The sequence below is a fragment of the Danio rerio genome, chromosome 25, assembly GCF_052040795.2.
Source record: "Danio rerio strain M-AB ecotype USA chromosome 25, GRCz13ab, whole genome shotgun sequence".
In the NCBI taxonomy this organism is placed as follows: Eukaryota; Metazoa; Chordata; class Actinopteri; order Cypriniformes; family Danionidae; genus Danio; species Danio rerio.
Window position 1 is genome coordinate 4273453 of NC_141045.1, and position 19265 is coordinate 4292717.

General features: G+C 36.0%; 2 protein-coding genes across 7 annotated transcripts in view; both read left to right on the forward strand.

Moving 5' to 3' along the window:
• metap2b (methionyl aminopeptidase 2b) overlaps positions 1 to 19265 on the forward strand; it is a 171569-nt gene that overhangs the window by 131972 nt on the left and 20332 nt on the right. The gene's annotated exons all lie outside the window — the stretch shown is intronic.
• Positions 812 to 12096, forward strand: chchd3b (coiled-coil-helix-coiled-coil-helix domain containing 3b). Of its 6 annotated transcripts, XM_087310438.1 has the most exons (10): positions 812 to 1034; positions 2083 to 2317; positions 2693 to 2749; positions 4604 to 4697; positions 5444 to 5624; positions 8383 to 8397; positions 8609 to 8692; positions 8787 to 8857; positions 9656 to 9791; positions 11532 to 12096. In XM_087310438.1, the coding sequence occupies exons 1-10, from the start codon at positions 960 to 962 to the stop codon at positions 11556 to 11558; spliced, it is 975 nt and encodes a 324-aa protein (XP_087166564.1). In that variant the 5' UTR covers positions 812 to 959; the 3' UTR covers positions 11559 to 12096.

Sequence of the window (19265 nt, forward strand, 5' to 3'; positions counted from 1 at the left end):
CATCTGTAATGCAGTTATTTTAATATAAGTTGTTTAGCGGCAGACCTTTTCTTAATCTAGTCTGAATTCTCTTCTTTAATCTACTATAAGGCGTTATGATCACGTATATTAATATAAACATAAAATACAACTAATAATGCTGTTATTTTAATGTAAAATGTTTAGCGGCAGACCTTTTCTTAAAATATTATGATTAATAATCACATCATGCATTATTAATAAGCTATATCATATTAGCCACGCCCTCAAATATTTCATCTCGCGGAAAAAAATGTCAAAATGTTATTCTTTAATTTTTTTGTAAAGTGTTATTATTTTAATGTAAAATGTTTAGTGATGGAATTTTCTTTTAAACATGAATAATAATAGTCATAGCATGCATTATTAATAAACTATATCAAATTAGCCACGCCCTCAAGAGAAAAGTCAGAATGTTTTTCATTAATCCATTGAAAGGCGTTATTAAATTATTACCTATTAAGCGTTATTATATTAACAAGAACACAAAATATAAGCGGTAATGCAGTTATTTAAATGTAAAATGTTCACTGACAGAGCATTTTTGAAACATTATGAATAATAATAAGCACATCATGCATTATTAATAAGCTGCATACAAGCCACGCCCTTATATATTTACTATCGCGAAAAGGCGCCTTTAATTAATTATTGAACGTTATGATCACATGTATATTAACAAAAACAACACTTATTGTAATTCATGATCGTGATTATCTCACATAAGTGAATGTTTGTCTCTGGGGAGGTTTAAATAAACGAGGGGCTGTGGAGGAATTTCTCCTCAGGCGCTGAAAAAGTGGGAAGGGCTGAACTGGACACGCGCTTTTCGGCTTTGGATGTTGATTCCTTCATTGAAGGTCCTAGTTCTTCACATAAATCACTTTATTTGACTGTTTCCAATTATAATCATCACAATAAACTGATAACTCGTCGCGGTTATGGGTGGAAACAGCAGCTCGCGCCACGTTTCTCTCGACGATGAGGAGGGTGTTACATTCGTCAAGGGCATTCGGGTAAGTGCACTAGATAAATATTAACGTATCCCATTCATTATTAAGTATTTTAAACCAACATTTACAACAAAACTTTTGATACAAACTTAAGTACGTATGTTTGTTGTAACACGTTGTTTGCGCTCAGAGTTTCACTGATTCAGTATGAAGTTTGGATAATATAATAACTTGGAGGTTACAGACGCTTCAATATGCAATTCATTTTTTTAATTCAGTTTAATAGGTGCAGAACGAAATGTCCTGCAGGACTAGTAGCTTGTAGTGTGTGTGTGTATATATAGCTTACAGGTCATATACGTTGACCTGCTGCATACTAAACTTGCATGTTACACCTAAACATAACTAGTACCTCTTTACTTACATCAGACCCATGTGCTTTAAAGTGTATACTATTGACCACACAACCCTACATCAGTCTCAAAGTACTAAAATTTACCCTTGTATTTGTTTTTAACAAATAATCACAGATTTGGCTGAATTTATACTATGGTAAAATGCTGTGTTTTTGGCTATGCCATGAATCTGGTCACCATTTAATCATTTATGTAAGATTTTACACTGGTATTATAATTACCAGGATAATTAATGACAAACTTAACACACTTCACATACTATTCACATACTATTGATATAGTAAAAGTGTAGTAATCATGTTGGCACTCTGACTACCATTTGTACAACCACATATTTACTATAAATACTATGGTTAAGTTATAGTTTGTCTAGCAAATCTATAGTGTTTTTGTGATTATCATGCTTTAAAAATAACCATACATTTTTTATAAGCACTTACAATTAGAGTTACACAAAAAAAGAAATATCCAGTCTACAAATTCCAGGTAAGTCCAACTATATCACACAACTTTACAAAAGATTTAATTCGTTTTGGTTAATAGTAGTCTGCTAAAATTCTTGGTCCTGATGGGAATCACACTCAAACTTCTATGTGAAACAAAAATTGTTTTCAAATGCAGTACCACTGTTTTATTATTATTAATAATCAATTGTGAATGTTTGTCAATGCTATTTCTGATCTGATGCCAAACAGCTTTCAGAGCGAGTGATTGATCGCATGAAGGAGTCTCCTCATGTGCAAACTTCAACCAAAACTTCCACGCAGTCAGAAAAAACTAAGCGTTCGGTTCCAGATGAACGTCAAGTACATATAATGCCTCATCCTCCCTCATACGCCAGTATGCTGGTCCCTTCAGAGCCACCAGCACCTTCAGTTCCTGTGATTGAAGAAACATCTACACCAGCTTCACCTGTGGGTCCTACAACAGGTGATGCGCATGTAGTTTTGCCTGCTGAACCTATAAATATTCCTTCAACAAGTGACTCAATAACACCTCCTCAACTACCTAGTGCACCAGTTGAACCCTTCACTCCAGTTTTAACCACTAAGACTGATCCTGAATCTAATACAACTCGTCCAATCACAGACTCGCTTGCATCTTCTGTTGAACCTGTAGTTGTGCAGAATGAAGGTCTTGTTACTGAATCTACTACACTATGGTCTTCTGATTTACCTGTCGAGAATTCACCCTTCCCAGCCTCCATTCCTGATTCCTCAAGTTCTACTGTAGTTTTGCTTGATGAAACGTCTTCCAATGCAATGGATGTGTCTGGAGAATCTCCTGTTTCTTGTCTTATGCCAGTCGAGGAACCTGTTGTGCCTTCAATCAGTGACCAAGTCTTTCCATCACAAGCGCACGGTAATTCATAATCTTATAATCTGGCTCATTAGTACATTTTTGGGTATTTTTTGACAAGTCTTCACTGCACATCAATCTTGAGCTCAACTCTAAATTCACAATGAAATCGAAGACCTTTTTAACTTAATGTTATTCTAATTATGGTTGTTGTTTTTTTTTTGTTAACCTTTCTTTAACTCTTGTGTACTTTTCAAATTGACTACCCTTTCGTTATGTTGGGGACTGTTTTTGCCCCATTGACTTCCATTATAACGTCTTTTTTACTGCAAAGCCTCGACACCAAATAATCATACATTTTTTTATTGTTGCTTGTTTAACCTGTTGGCAAGAGGTACATTGTGTCATTTTTATTATTGATCATCCGTTGGCAACATTAACCTTTTGGATAGGCCTGTGCAAAATGGTTTCTGGCTTTTAAGTGTAGTTCTATGGAGTAAAATAGAAGTTTATAGTGTGTGTGCATTAATACATTTACTATGTTTACTATGTTCTGAGAGCTGAGCTGTTTATTTAGATTTCTTCAGACATATCAAGGTAAGTGTGCAAAGGTCTCCCACACACACACACAGACTATACTCCATATAACTACAAATCCAGAAACTAAACTTTTTCAACTGATGATCCACAAAAAAAATTACAAATTTGACCTCTTCCTAATAAGAACCACCAACAATAAAGAATAAATAACAATATGCTGGCATTTGCTTTGCAATCAAAAAATATCATTATAATGGAAGTCAATGGGGCAAAAACAGACCCAACATTACCAAAGGTAGTCAATTTGGCCAGACTATATTGTTGAATTTCTGAAAAATTTCAAAGCTTTTTCCCAAAATGTGTGTCTAAATAAGATTCGTCACCAAAAATCTTTCCATTTGCTGAAACAAAGAGAAAGTTGTGGCCAAATTGGGACTCAAAATCACCCCAAAGTGGATGAAAACAACCCCAACAGCACACACAAGGGTTAGAAAAAACTTTCAGTTTGGTTTAATTATGTTAATGAGTTTCAGAATTAATTTGCATTTTTAAATTGAATTTAATTAAATAATTTCCTTAAATATGTGTTATAACTAAAATAAAATAATGAAATAAAAATGTCTAAAAACAAACATAGTCATATTTCAGCCAATCAAATGTGGCACAAAAAAAAAAACGAAGAAAAATGAAATCTATACAGGGTTCAACGCTAAGGATTTTTTCTACTGGCCCGATTGGGCCAGCAGTTTAGATTTTTACTTGCCCTGCCAATATTTTCACTGGCCCCACCAAAAAAAAAAGTTAAGTTAATAGCTATTCCTTAGCCACATGTTTTTAATATTGTGTCAAAAATGTGTTTGAATCTAGAATTAGTTAATAAATAAATGTAATGTTAATAAATGTATAATGAGCATATCTTCACATTGTACCCACGTAAATGTCTGCTTCCAAGACATTCTTTTAGCCTCATAAATTCTTTTTGCTGTACTGGTTTTTACCAGGTTACAAAAAAACGACATGCTCACAACATCCAATCAGATAGAAGGAACTGGAAAGCAATATGGTGTATACAACATCACTGAGAAGGCAGCATTTAAGGCTTTAAAGCACAAACGGTTTCTCGATTCTAAGACTGTAATCATATGCAATTGACAAATAGTCGCAGACAAATTGAACTTTTGTGACAAGACACTACGAATCGGGCCAGTAACAATTCTGTCTACTGTCTAGAGCGCCTCGCACGCTGGCCCCGGGCCACCTGTCCTTATTGTTGAGCCCTGCTATAGGTTGTTTAAACTCTCATTAACTTGATGTGCTTCATATAATCAGGAAAAATCTCAATTTTTACTCTAATATGACGTAATTTCTTCTGTTTAGTCGATGAGGAAAAACTCAGGAAGGAAATCAGAGAAGATCTTCTAAAGCAGATGAGTGAGGAGATGAAGACGGCAGAGCTCAACATCCGACAACAGTACAAATCTTTTCAATGAAGCTCAATCAAAACCTTAAGCTGTGTTTCCATCCAAAGATGTTACATTTTTGCGCATAGCTGGAATACTGCATTAAATATTTGCGAATAAAAGCAGCGTTTTCATACAATGAGTCAAAGAGAACAATATTATCACCTCCTGACAAACTGGCACCAAATATGAGACAGAGAAATGTAGTTTAGCGCATTAAGAGAAGCCACTGTGGTCTCTTTTATTCTTCTCTGTTTAATGAGTTGCGCCTGGTGTTGTGAAACACCATAAATGCAATGAGGTGGCTTTTGGAGGTGTGTGATGCCCTTTGGGAGGTTGTAACAGTATAATAATAATAATACTGAACCACTGTGATGACAGACTTTGGCTGAGGGATTTTAGAAATGAACAAAACAACATGCATCAGAACAAATGTTTCACAATGTGCTGGAAATGCTGTAAAGTCCAGTAATGTGTCCCTGAAACACATTTTATCGTCACATCATCTGTTCAAACTAAACCATATCACTTTAACAATGCAAATTTCTTCAGTAAATGTGTTTTCAACATCAATTATGCTTAATTTTTCCTTATCGAATTAAAAAAATAAACTCGAATAAAAAAATAAAGGCATGTGCATCTTGGCATTTTCAAGTATGTTTTATGCAATATTCCAAAATACACATAAAATAGGTGGATGGAAATATAGCTGTTCAGTTTTAGCACTAAAGCTGTATTAACTGTGTGTTTTCTTTAGACTGGATGAAGAAAAAGCGAAAGCTCTGGCTCAGGCTCAAGCCACTGCACGACGGCAGATTGAAGAAGAAGTGAAGAAGCTTCTGGAAGAGGAGAAAACATCTCAACAACAGACTCTAGCGGACGCCATCAGGAGAGAACAGCTGAGTGTTCAGGATGAGCGTCTCATTACACAGTATTATGTAAGTCAGTTTGCTGTATTGTGTGTTATTGTGTATAGTCAAAGACAGTTATTCGCTCTCTAAGTGCTGTTTAACAGAGAGACCATTTTCAACATAATAACTCATTTCTTATAACTGATTTCTTTTATCTTTGCCATGATGACCAAACATAATATGTTACTGGTCATTTTGCAAGATTCTAGTATTCAGCTTGTAGTGCAGTTTAAAGACTTAACTATGTTATCTAGGCAAGTTTGGTTCATAAGGCAAGTCATTGGACAACAGTGGTTTGCTCTGTAGACAATAGGGTACATGCAGAGCTAATGTTTTTTTCCATACTGATAAACGTCCGGTAAACGGTTAATGTTACTTCGATTTTATACAAGTCCTTTTACAGCATCGATGTTGTGATATAATTAAAATATGATCATCAGTGTTTATTTAGTTGCTCAAGTATAAAGAGATAAAAAAGACATTTACACGCTTGCGCCCGTCAGGATTAGCAGGCTAGCGCAGAAACTCCATTGAATATACTGGGATAAAATAACTGTTCATATTATTAAGAAATGGCAGGGAAAAATGTCATTTAATGCAGTGCTACTTGTATAATCTGAGACCCACTCTCGATCGGATATCTCTCAGCCAGTTGAGATAGCTGATTTTTAAAGAAAACAGACCTTAGGCCCCGTTTACACTAATGTGTTTTAGTTTGAAAACGCATAAGTTTTGCTACGGTTACGCCGTCCGTCCACACTACGCCGGAGTTTTCGAGTGCTGAAACCCTGAAGAGGCCGTTTTCATTCTAAAACGCTGCTGCTGCTTTCTCTCAGTGTGGATGGGGGAAAATGGAGACATCTGAAAACGGAGGCGGAGCTGCAGACATTCGGCTCTCTGATTGGGGCTTTTCCTCAATATTAAGTTGCCTACACACAGTTAAAGTTCTGCATCCTCTCCTTGTAAGTGCAGACTTCACAAGTTTGATATGGAAAACAGACTCCCGAGAAAATATCGGGTAAATCTTCAAAGGGAACAGTGTAGTGAATAACCTTATTTACATCACCCTGGCCACATTGTTTCACTTAACAATAAAATAAAAACATGAAGGAACTGCTATTTTCATTTTGATAGTAACAACTTAACAGACAGCAGAAATGTTGAGGCGTCGTGCTGCATATATGAGCGTCATCTTCACTGTATGCGTAACATTACTGCCTCCTTTCATTTTCGTTAAAAATACGAAACATAGCCTCTCTTTTGCTGAATAGTAGTTTTAATAATCAATAATGGCCATTATAAAAGTATAACGTATAATAAGTTTATACATTATAGGAAATAAAGGCAAGCAATTACTCAATATACAGACTGTACATGGTTAGATTAATTATTAATTTATTTTTGCCCTCAGCCAAAACATGTTACCTGAGAACAGGTAGCCTAATAGATTCAAAAGACCAAAGTCGGGGAATATGTTGTTAGATATAGACAACAAGATGAATTAAATATTACGTTTAGCAAATATAGTGAGATTAGATCCAGCGGGAGATCCTTGATGAACACAGCTCTCATCTGGGTAGGTAGGCTGCAGCGCATACCAGAGAGTGTGTTTGTGGTCACGTGATTTCAGTGTTTTGGTATATACGGAGAGTTGTTTAGAAACGCTAGTGTGGACACGAATCGTTTTCATTCTAAAATGCCGTTTTATAACTAAAACACATTAGTGTAAACAGGGCCTTAAAGGGCTATGAAACCCCCCTGGTTCAGCAGGGTGTTTTCACACCTCTAGTCTGGAAAAAGTCAGGATGTGGGTGTGTCCAGCTCTGTTTAGGGGGGAGTGTCGGAGGAGGTATGCATAAAAATTTGCATAAAAATGGGAGTTTCGATTTGGGCACACGCTGATATTCACAGAGGCAAAACAAACACACAGACGCAGAGGAGAAAGACGGTGACTGTGTTTGCATGTACATCAGTAATCAAATTATTTGACATTTTTTTATTTTTAGCTGCAGTTTGGCACTTTCATTCAGCAATTTCATTCATGTTAAGTTTTCTATTTTTGGACTTCCTACCGCACAACACCACATGTTTGCTATTGCAACCGGTCTTTTTTTTTTTTACAACCGGGGACCCGTGTGACGTAGGTTGGAAATTCGTCTATATAATTTCATATTTAATTTTTAAATTTCTTTTACTTTTACTTGAAAATAACTAAAAACAGCAATAAAAAAACATGCAAAATATATAGACATATTTTAGAAAAATCAAAAGTGATTAAAAAAAACACACAAAAAAGGGAAAGAGTCAAATAAAACTGCATTAAAAATATCATTAAACAATATGATAGTGTTTGAGTGATGCTAAAACTACATTTTCCCTCCACACATCTGCATCTCTCTGCATGTTGTCATCTTATAAGGTTCTATCTGACATTTGTGTCTAAATTTAGTAATTGACTTCTTATTAAATTACAACTTATTTACATTATGGTGTGTTTTTTTTAATGAGTTGTTTACATTTTAATTTTAATTTTAAAAAAACAAATGTTGCACACACTGTTTTTGTTTTTGGAACTGTTTTTCACTGTTTTTGAAATGCAAAAACTTTGAAGCTCAATCTCTCAAAATCATTTAGAACGCAGATAGAACCTTAGAACTCCAAGGTGACGATGTGTTGGCTTTGCATATGCTTACATGTTAAAAATGCTTGAGGTCATTAAAATACTAGTGCTTTACTGTCGCTTACTTGCTTTTCTGCTTTCTCTCGATCTGCTTGTGTTCTTCAGTGGATGGAGAGGAAGGTAAGACTCTTCATTTCATTCTTCATTCCGCTTGCTCAAGTGATTTGTAATCATCTGTTTTAGCCAGATGTGAGCGAGCTGATGCTTAAATGCGATTAAACTAAACGAGCTCAGTTTATTTTGCATTATTCTGTCATACACAGGCTGTAAATGCATCTTTTCTACATTGATTTACGAGCTAATCAGGTTTATTTTTATATTTTCACAAAAGGCTCAGAAGCTTGAAGAAAAGGAGAAGGACCTGAAAAACCAGGACGATTTATTTCGGCAGCAGATCGCAAAGATGGAAGAAAAGGCAATCGTTTTATAAGCTTCTCTAGTTATATCATCTCTTCATGCGCAGTATATTATTTTATGTTACATGCATCTCTTCTTTTGTTGTCATACAGATGTCTAAATTCACTAAAGTCACTGCTGAAAATTACAAGAAAGGTTTAGAGGACGCACAAAACCGCTTCAGGTAAGGGTACAGGGTTTTCAATCATTCATTTTCCTTCGGCTTAGTCCCTTATTTATCAGGGGTCACCACAGCGGAATGAACCACCAACTATTTCGGCGTATGTTTTACGCATTGGATGCCCTTCCAGCCTTAACCTAGTATTGGGAAACACCCATACACACTCATTCACATACACACTTATACACTACGGCCAATTTAGTTTTTTTAATTCCCCTATAGTGCACGTGTTTGGACTGTGGGGGAAACCGGAGCACCCGGAGGAAACCCACGCCAACACGGGGAGAACATGCAAACTCCTCACAGAAATGCCACCTGGCCCAGCCGGGACTCGAACATTTGACCTTCTTGCTGTGTGGTGACAGTGCTAACCACTGAGCCTCCGTGACGCAGGTTTTTCATTGTACTTAATATTAGGAATAATTGACAATTTCCCATTGAATTATTAGACATTAATGCACACCTGAGGTGGTGATGTGGCCATGAGCAGAGTGCTTTATTTTCCAATAACACAACAGACTAGTTTCAATAATCTGCACTTATACTATAGTTCAGTTATACACGGTAGATATTAGCATTGTTTAAAATACCGATAATTATTGAAACTGTGTGTTTTGATGTGATTATTGACTGAAATTACTGAAATCATTCAGTGTAGTGATGTAGAACTCTAATGCACTCAAAACCTGCCTGAACTACTTTAGCTGTGTGTTTATTTGAAAATAATGGCACACCTTAGAACCCCCATCAGCCAATCAAATTCAAGCATTCAACAGAGACTTTTTTGTTCACTCTCTGTAGGCGATATCGAATCAAGCCTGTGTGTTCAGATCTCCAGAGTCAGATCTTGAAGTGTTACGCTGAGAATAAAGGACAAACTATGTGCTGCTCCAACATCGCGTCGCTGTACATCCAGTGTGTGGACCACGCCAGACAGGTGAACCACACTTTCATTAATGTACTGGTTAAAAAACGAGTTTAGCTGTTTGGAGCATTTACTGCAGAAAAGTAATGATACTAAAAAAAGATGCTGGGTTGTTGTGACCCAACGTTAGGTAGAATATTGACGAAACAAACCATTGGGATAAAAGGTGTTATTTAAATTTATTTGAAGAAATTAATTCAGGGCTTGTTCATATTTGACCCAATGTTGGGTTCTTTGTTTTGATTAAATATACAGGTTTTTTTTTTTCAATTTAACTTAAATTACACTTTTTTTTTAACCCAGTGTTTGGGTTTGTCCGTATTTAACACAGTGTTGGGTTAATGTTTTTTATTTAACTTAAATTACACTTTTTTTAACCCAGTGTTTGGGTTTGTCCATAGTTGACCCAAATTGGGTTAATTTTTTTCAGTTTAACTTAAATTACACTTTTTAACCCAGTGGTTGGGTTTATCCATAGTTGACACAATGTTGGGTTAATGTTTTTTCAGTTTAACTTAAATTACACTTTTTAACCCAGTGTTTGGGTTTGTCCATAGTTGACCCAAATTGGGTTAATTTTTTTCAGTTTAACTTAAATTACACTTTTTAACCCAGTGGTTGGGTTTATCCATAGTTGACCCATCATTGGGTTAATGTTTTTTCAGTTTAACTTAAATTACACTTTTTGGTCCCACTTTATATTAAGTGTCCTTAACTACTATGTACTTACATCAAAAAAATAAATACATTGTACTTACTGTGTTTATAATGTATTTGAAAACACTTGTGGTGCTCTTGAGTTGGGATAGGGGTTGGGTTATGGACAGGTTTGCTGGCATGGGTAGGTTTAAGGGTGGGTTAAGGTGTAAGGGATGGACAAACGTGTATTTACAAATGTAACTACAAAAGTTAATTACAGATGTAATTACATACATGTATTTATTCAAGCATAAGTACACAGTAAATACATGTATTTACACAATAAGTACATTGTAACAAACTATTAATTCCTGTGTAAGTACATATTAGTTAAAGCCACTTAATATAATGTGGGACCCACTTTTTTAACCCAGTGGTTAGGTTTGTCCATAGTTGACCCAATATTGGGTTCATTTTTTTTCAGTTTAACTTAAATTACACTTTCTAACCCAGTGTTTGGGCCTGTCCATATTTGACACAATATTGGGTTAATTTTTTCCAATTTAAATTAAATTACAGTTTTTTTTAACCCAGTGCTTGGGTTTGTCCATATTTGACCCAATGTTGGGTTAATTTTTTTTAATTTAACTTAATTTACAGTTTTTTTTTAACCCAGTGGTTAAGTTTGTCCATAGTTGACCCAATATTGGGTTAATTTTTTCAGCTTGACTTAAATTACACTTTTTAACCCAGTGGTTGGGTTTGTCCATATTTGACCCAATGTTGGGTTAATTTTTTATTATTTAACCTAAATTACACTTTTTAACCCAATGGTTGGGTTTGTCCATATTTGACCCAATATTGGGTTAATTTTTTCAGCTTAACTTAAATTACACTTTTTTACCCAGTGGTTGGGTTTATACATATTTGACCCAATGTTGGGTTAATTTTTTATTATTTAACCTAAATTACACTTTTTATCCCAGTGGTTGGGTTTGTCCATATTTGACCCATCATTGGGTCACAACAACCTAACATTGTTTAGAGCGAATATGCAACGTAATGGAGATCTTTGCTGAATTATTTACAGATTTGTTGTATTTATTGTTTCAGGATGAAAAGTTGAGCACTGGAGGTTGAGTTACCGCCCTGAACATGAGAAGAAATGGGTCATCACATTGAAAACACATCTAAATCAGTACCAAAACTTTGCTTTAACTGTTTAAACCACACCGTGCAGAAAATCATCTTGCAAACATCATAAGGGAATCATACCTCAGTGGAAAAAATTGATTTTTTCATATTTATACATATCTTTAGGAACGAGAGCCGTGATTATTACCTCATGAATTATTACCTCAAAATATTTCAGACTCTTTCAACTGTGAAGTTTTCTTCTTTCTTTCTTGTTTGCATGACTAAAGATTCAAAGCGATGCACAATCTGAAAGCTGCAGTCTGATGTTGGTTTTGCATAGATGAACTTTAGTGCCTTTTGCGTTGAAATCTCTATTTCTTTGACAAGTTTATTGGACTTTTTAATAGCAGATCTGGCTTTGGATTCAGATTTGTCAAAGGAAAAATGCTGTTTAAATTGTAGCATGCATATGTTTGTGCCACTTGCAGATCTGTGTTCATTTGTTTTAGCATCTTTACATTAAAAAGCTTTTTGATTTTGAGGCTGGCTTTGTGTTTGTATAATGACATTAGGACGTAATGTTGAAAGTGTATGTGTAAATATATTCCTGTCATTTGTTAAAGTATTAACTCTTGTGTGCTGTTGGGGGTGTTTTCATTCTCTCTGGGGTGATTTTGAGGCTTAATTTGGCCACAGCTTTCTCTGTGTTTTAGCAAATGGAAAGATTTTTGCTGATAAATTTGATTGTTTTTGCCCCATTGACTTTTTTATTATAATGATATTTTTGGTTGCAAAGCCATGACAGCATATAATCATGCTTTCTTCATTGTTGGTGTTATTCCATGTTAAGAAGAGGTACATTTTTTTAATTTTTACTGTCGATCATCCGTTACAGAGCAAAAAAAAAGCTTAGTTTTTGTCTTGTATATGGAGGATACACTCTCCGGCCACTTTATTAGGTACACCTGTCCAACTGCCCATTAAATTTCTAATCAGCCAATCACATGGCAGCAGCTCTATGTATTTAGGCATGAAGACATGGTCAAGACAATCTGCTGCTGTTCAAACTGAGCATCAGAATGGGGAAGAAAGGTGATGTAAGTGACTTGGAATGTGGCATGGTTGTTGGTGTCAGACGGGCTGATCTGAGTATTTCAGAAGCTGCTGATCTAATGGGATTTTCACCACAACCATCTCTAGGGTTTACAGAGAATGGTCCGAAAAAGAGAAAATATCCAGTGAGCAGTTCTGTGGGCGCAAATGCCTTGTTGATGTCAGAGGAGAATGGCCAGACTGGCTCCAGCCACTAGAAAGGCAACAGTAACTCAAATAAGCACTCGTTACAACCAAGGTCTGCAGAAGAGCATCTCTGAACACACAACACGTCCAACCTTGAGGCAGAAGGGCTACAGCAGCAGAAGACCACACCGGGTGCCGCTCCTGTCAGCTAAGAACAGGAAACTGAGGCTACAATTCACACAGGCTCACCAAAACTGGACAATAGAAGATTGAAGAAACGTTGCCTGCTCTGATGAGTCTCCATTTCTGCTGTGAAATTTGGATGGTCGGGTCAGATTTTGGTGTCAACAACATGAAAGCATGGATCCATCCTGCCTTGTATCAGTGGTACAGGGTGGTGGTGGTGGTGTAATGGTGTGGGGGATATTTTCTTGGCACACTTTGGGCCCATTAGTACCAATTGAGCATCGTGTGAGCGCCACATCCAACCTGAGTATTGTTGCTGACCCTGTCCATCCTTTTTTGACCACAGTGTACTCATCTCCTGATGGCTAATTCCAGCAGGGAAACACACCGTGTCATAAAGCGTGAATCATCTCAGACTGGTTTTCTTGAACATGACAATGAGTTCACTGTGCTCAACTGTCCTCCACAGTCACCAGATCTCAATCCAATAGAGCTGCTTTGGGATGTGGTGAAACAGGAGATTGGCATCATGGATGTGCAGCCGACAAATCTGCAGCAACTGTGTGATGTTATCATGTCAATATGGAGCAAAATCTCTGAGGAATATTTCCCGTACATTGTATAATCTATACCAAGAAGGATTAAAGCAGCTCTGAAGGCAAAATGGGTCCAACCCGGTACTAGTAAGGTGTACCTAATAAAGTGGCCGGTCAATATAAGCTTTTTTTTCCTAGGCCAAAGTGGGAAGTCAAATAATATTTTGTTTCACTTTGAAATGTACTGTAGATATCTGGACTAGAAACAAGACAATAATTTGAAGTAAAAATCACTTTCATCATAATTACAGTAATTAAATACAATTCTATAGTTTGGTCAACTATAATTCAGACTGAACATTGCATATCTTGCCATGTGCTTACGTTGTAATATCAATGCTAAAGCAATATTTTGTGCAGCCTGTGCATACTTCTAAACTGTTTCTTAATGTTGAAAACTTAACATTGTAAGTTGAACAGTACAAAAAAAAAGGAAAGAATGAGGAAGAAACTGATTATTGTCAAGTATTCTCTTTAGTCCATGGGTCTCAAAGTCAATTCCTGGAGGGCCGCAGCTCGGCACAATTTTGCTCCAACCCTAATGAAACACAGCTGATCCAAACAATCAAGTTGCTCAAAAGAGTCTTGAACATCTTGATTAGTTGCATCAGATGTGTTTGAATAAAGTTGGAGCAAAATTGTGCAAAGCTGCAGCCCACCGAGAATTGACTTTGAGACCCATACTTTAGTCCATGGGTGCCCAAACTTGGTCCTGGAGGGCCGGTGTCCTGCATAGTTAAGTTCCAATTTCCTTCAATACACCTGCTTGGAAGTTTCTAGTACAGGGGTAACCAGTCTCATTCCTGGAGGTCCGGTGCCCTGCAGGGTTTTGCTCCATTTTGCCTCAACACACCTGCCTGGGTGTTTCAAGTATACCTAGTAAGACCTTGATTAGCTTGTTCAGGTGTGTTTGATTAGGGTTTGAGCTAAAATCTGCAGGACACCGGCCCTCCAGGAACAAGTTTGGTGATCCCTAATTCCTTATGGTTCTCTATCCCAAATCTTATCTTTGAAAAATGTGGTGGCCTACACTTTTTACTAACTTGTGATTTTAAGTGTTCTAAAATTCCTATTAAGATGTCAAATTTTCATAAACAAGCCTTGAATACATGGAAACTGATTTATAAGCATAACTTCCCCCCCCCCCACTCATGTATTATCTGAAACAATCAGTATATTTTATTAAAAAACAAGTCCATATTTTGGAATGATTATGTTAAAAAAGGAGTAATTTTTGTTACAGACTTATTAAATCGTGTAGGGGACTTATATGATTACAATAAATTTATTAATAATTTTGGTTTAAAAATTACTTTGATTGAATGCAGAAAATTTGTTCATTGTATTTCCCGAAAATTACTTCACCCTATTAAAACCGCAAAAATATACAACCATGTATCTGGATCTCACACAGAGCTTACTATTAAGGGCCTTTCTATCAAGGATAAAAAATGTAATAACAATTATATCAGGAATATCCTAACTGCAGATAAAAGTGTTCCTCCAATTGCAATGGTTAAATGGAAACGAGCATTCCCTTCAATCTTCTTTTCCCCAAAAATCTGGTCAGATATTACAAAATACATAATTCCTAATGAAGTAAAAGAAACAAATTTTAAAATATTACATAGATATTATAGATGCAATGATTTTATAAGTAAGTTTAAGGAAGGTTTTTCACCCTTGTGTCGTTTTTGTAAAATGGAATCTTCATTTATTTTTCAGTTGCAGTTACACAAAACAGTTTTGGTCCCAAGTTTCCTTACTACTTTTTGAAGTGTTTTATAAATTAATCAGTATATCTTAGCAAATGGGGGTTTTTTTTACGGATTGCAACTCTGGATTACTGGAAATGGACAAAATAACTAAAATTCTTATTTTAGTTGGAAAGTATCATATCCACAAAACAAACTGTATTCTGACTGTACCTAATTGTAAACTATTTTTCATTGATCTAAAACTTTTTTATGATTCCCTCACTGCTATACAAAGTAATACCAAAGCTATTAAGACATCTCAACTTCTGGAAAAAATACTTAGTGTACACGATTAATGTTTGTTGTTAATTCCGTTGTATACTGTTTTATGTATAACTCTGTACACCCCTGTTTGATCAATATTTAAAAAAAGAAAGGTTTGGTGATCCCTGGTTTAATATAGCTTATCTAGTAAGAGCTTGATTAGCTGGTTCAGGTGTGTTTGACTGGGGTTGGAACTAGACTGTGAAGGACACCGGCCCTCCAGGACCGAGTTTGGGCACTCTTGCTTTAGTCACTTGTAGATTTGTTTTGGCTGTGCATCTTCAAACTAACATGTTTCCGCTAGATGTCACTGCCATCCACAGTCTGTGTCCTGAAACTCAACACTATTCCCGTATTCCTGATGTATCTTTTGAGCCATGCTGGTCTAGAAGGTTAAAAGGACGACCAGCCCGACCCTGTAATCCCATTTTCTGAGCCTGTGATCGGCAGGATCACATCAATAAGGTTAGTATGAAATGAACATGGCCAGTAAAATAATCACAGATGCACTCCCATAGCTTGCTCTTATTTGATGATTGATTCCCAATGCATTATGAAGGGGTGTGCTGCAGGTTTGTCAGTGCAGTATGAGAGTGTGTGATGAATAAGAAATCATGTTCTGGCCTGCTCTGATAAGCGTGTGCTAGCAGCATGAACACATAGCCTAGATACAGCACAGCGGCTCATGCTAATTTCACATTGCCCTCTCGCTCCGCTTCAGCCCTCGATTGCACACGTTACGAAATCATGTTTGATGGGATATTTGTGCATAAAAAAAATCCTGAGCTCGTTATTAAAAGCAAAATTAATTGGCTCCTTGCGTAACATTTCATTCAAATGTTGCGTAATGTTAAAGGATTAAATTAGCCTTTCATAATTTACTCAGCACAATGCTGTTTCAGATATTTGTGTAGGATATTTTTAGTTTTTGAGGGTGTCCAGTTTAATTTATGAGCCATAAAAATACTGTCATACATTTTCCTAGTGTTTTATAGAGGTAAAATTTCATTCAGTGTCCCACTCATAGATTGTAAAAAACGAGGTACCAATAGTTTATTTATTACAACCAATAAATGGCATGTGTAGTAGAACAAGAATGATTTTATTATCTATTAAAAAATACATTTAAGGATCTAATATAATTAAATCTTTTCAGTGAATCTATTGATTCAGTTACCAGATGATTACAAAATATCGCACTGCTACTCGTGTGATAGTGCTCATATATATATACATACATACATACATACATCGTACATGCATACATATAGGCCATTTATATGTAGACACCTTATTAAAATATATTGGGAATTTCACAAGAAAAACAATGGTATGCTTGGTTTTAATGTAACTTTATTCTTTAAAGAGTTATTTACAAGCCCCCTTTGTGCCACAAACAGAACGCTAAAATCACCAACCATTCCCAGTTTATTAGGGTGTATCCATATAAATTGCTCACCCTGTGTGTGTATATATATATATATATATATATATATATATATATATATATATATATATATATATATATGTATATGTGGTGATGTCAATGGCCCATGAATTTTTCCTGCGCTAGTATTCAAACTGTTTCTTAACTGTAACGAGGCAATTCAATCATAACTTAATGTTAAAACAGCAATCATAACATTATTTATCAATATGTGGCTCTTTTTGGATTCTCTAAAGCTATAGAAATGAAAAATGTAAAACAAGACATACATTGGGACCGTTTTTGCTCACATGCCTCAAATTGGTCTACAGTTGATGTCAGAATTATTCGCCCCCCTTTGATTTTTTTTTTCCCTTTTTTTTTAAAATATTTTTCAAATGATGTTTATCAGAGCAAGGAAATGTTCACAGTATGTCTGATAATATTTTTTCTTCTGGAGAAAGTCTTATTTGTTTTATTTCAGCTGGAATAAAAGAAGTTTTTAATTTTTGAAACACTATTTTAGGGTCAATATTATTAGCCTCTTTAAGCGAATTTTTATTTTTTTTTTTCCCCGACTGTCTAAGAGCAAACCATCGTTACACAATAACTTCCTAATTACCCTAACCTGCCTAGTTAAGCCTTTAAATGTCACTTTAAGCTGTATAGAAGTGTCTTGAAAAATATCTAGTCTAATATTATTTACTGTCATCATGACAAAGATAAAATAAATCAGTTAATAGAGATTAGTTATTAACTATTATGTTAAGAAATGTGTTGAAGAAATCTCTATGTTAAACAGAAATTGAGGGAAAAATAAACGATGGTTAACATTATCTCAACTGAAACATGAAGAGAGGGCGGGACATAGAGTCGCTCCCCTTTAAAAAAAACAGCCAATAGCATTTTGTTTAGCTCAAGCACATCAAATGAGAAGTGTTTTGAAGGGGGCGGAGCATGTCAATACTGGAGAACATTTGATTGGTCAGAAGATTTAATGAGAAACTGAAGTTTCTGAAGGTGACGTCAAAAAAAAAAATCGTTGATCCATTTAGGCGGAAGTGACAAACTGCAAGCTTTAAGTGTTTAATATGTTCTAAATGCGTGTTTTTTTTGTTTTTTTTTGGTGCACACTAGATTATAAATATCCTTAAAACTAACAAACTGAAACCAACATCTAAAATTTTTTATTTTAATTTCACTGCACTTTTAAATCGAGGCTTTTTGTTAATAATTTCCCTCAGGTTGCTTTTGTAAAGCATATAAAGTTAAGCTATCCTGAATGCAACAGACACTCACCAAAGCTTGTTGGCGAGCTTCTAAACCACAACATCCTACTTGACACGAGCAAACGGATCTTTATATCTGACGAAAAATTCAACATGGATGACATTTACTAAACCCTTGCGGTACACTGACTGTTTACAAAGGGCTTGATGATTCTCAATTACACTTTTATAGGCGGATCTGAGAGCTGCGGATCTTGTGAGAGCGAAAGGTCAGCGCGGCATATTGGGTTGTTTGAAGTGCTGGAGGAGTATTGTGGGTCAGTGTGTGCCCTGCATTTTACAGCACCACGAGACCCGCTTCAGATGTCCGCCGAGGGCTTTTCAAATCAAACATATGATTTTATCCTAGCAAATAACAGCACTCTGTTGGTGCGACCTGTTTGATATTGCTTTTATAGAGGTCACTGGTAAAACAAGGCAGATTTGACCTCGAGAGCTGTTCTCAAGTGGCTCATTGGCAATTTTGAGTGGTATAATTAAGAGTGTGACACTGTCTTTGAGTCAATTCAATTAAGAATTTAACACAGTTAGGTTGCTCAGTGGTTAGCACTGTCGCCTCACAGAAATAAGGCCGCTGGTTTGAGTCCTGAGTGGGCCAGTGGGCATTTCAGTGTGGAGTTTGCATGTTATCCTCATGTTGGCGCAGGTTTCCTCCTGGTGCTCCGGTTTCCCCTACAGTCCAAACACATGCGCTATAGGGGAATTGGTTAAGACTAAATTGGCCTTAGTGTATGTGTGAATGAGTGTGTTGGGTGTTTCCCTGTACTGTACTAAGGCATCTGCTATGTAAAACATATGCCGGAATAGTTGGTGGTTGAACTGGTGTATGATTTCCATGTGAATCACTGCGATATTAATCTAAATCAGTGTCGTCATGCGTACATTTCTTTCTGGATAATACCAAACAATTTCTGCTGAAAACGCAAGGAAGAATGCTCTCAAAATGGTGCACA

Excerpts from the sequence above, each read along its gene's own strand:
- chchd3b (XM_087310435.1), top strand. The coding sequence starts at position 960 with ATGGGTGGAAACAGCAGCTCGCGCCACGTTTCTCTCGACGATGAGGAG. Across the intron at positions 2,750-4,603 it reads CTTTCCATCACAAGCGCACG|TCGATGAGGAAAAACTCAGG; the intron begins GTAATTCATAAT and ends TCTTCTGTTTAG. Across the intron at positions 8,858-9,655 it reads GACGCACAAAACCGCTTCAG|GCGATATCGAATCAAGCCTG; the intron begins GTAAGGGTACAG and ends CACTCTCTGTAG.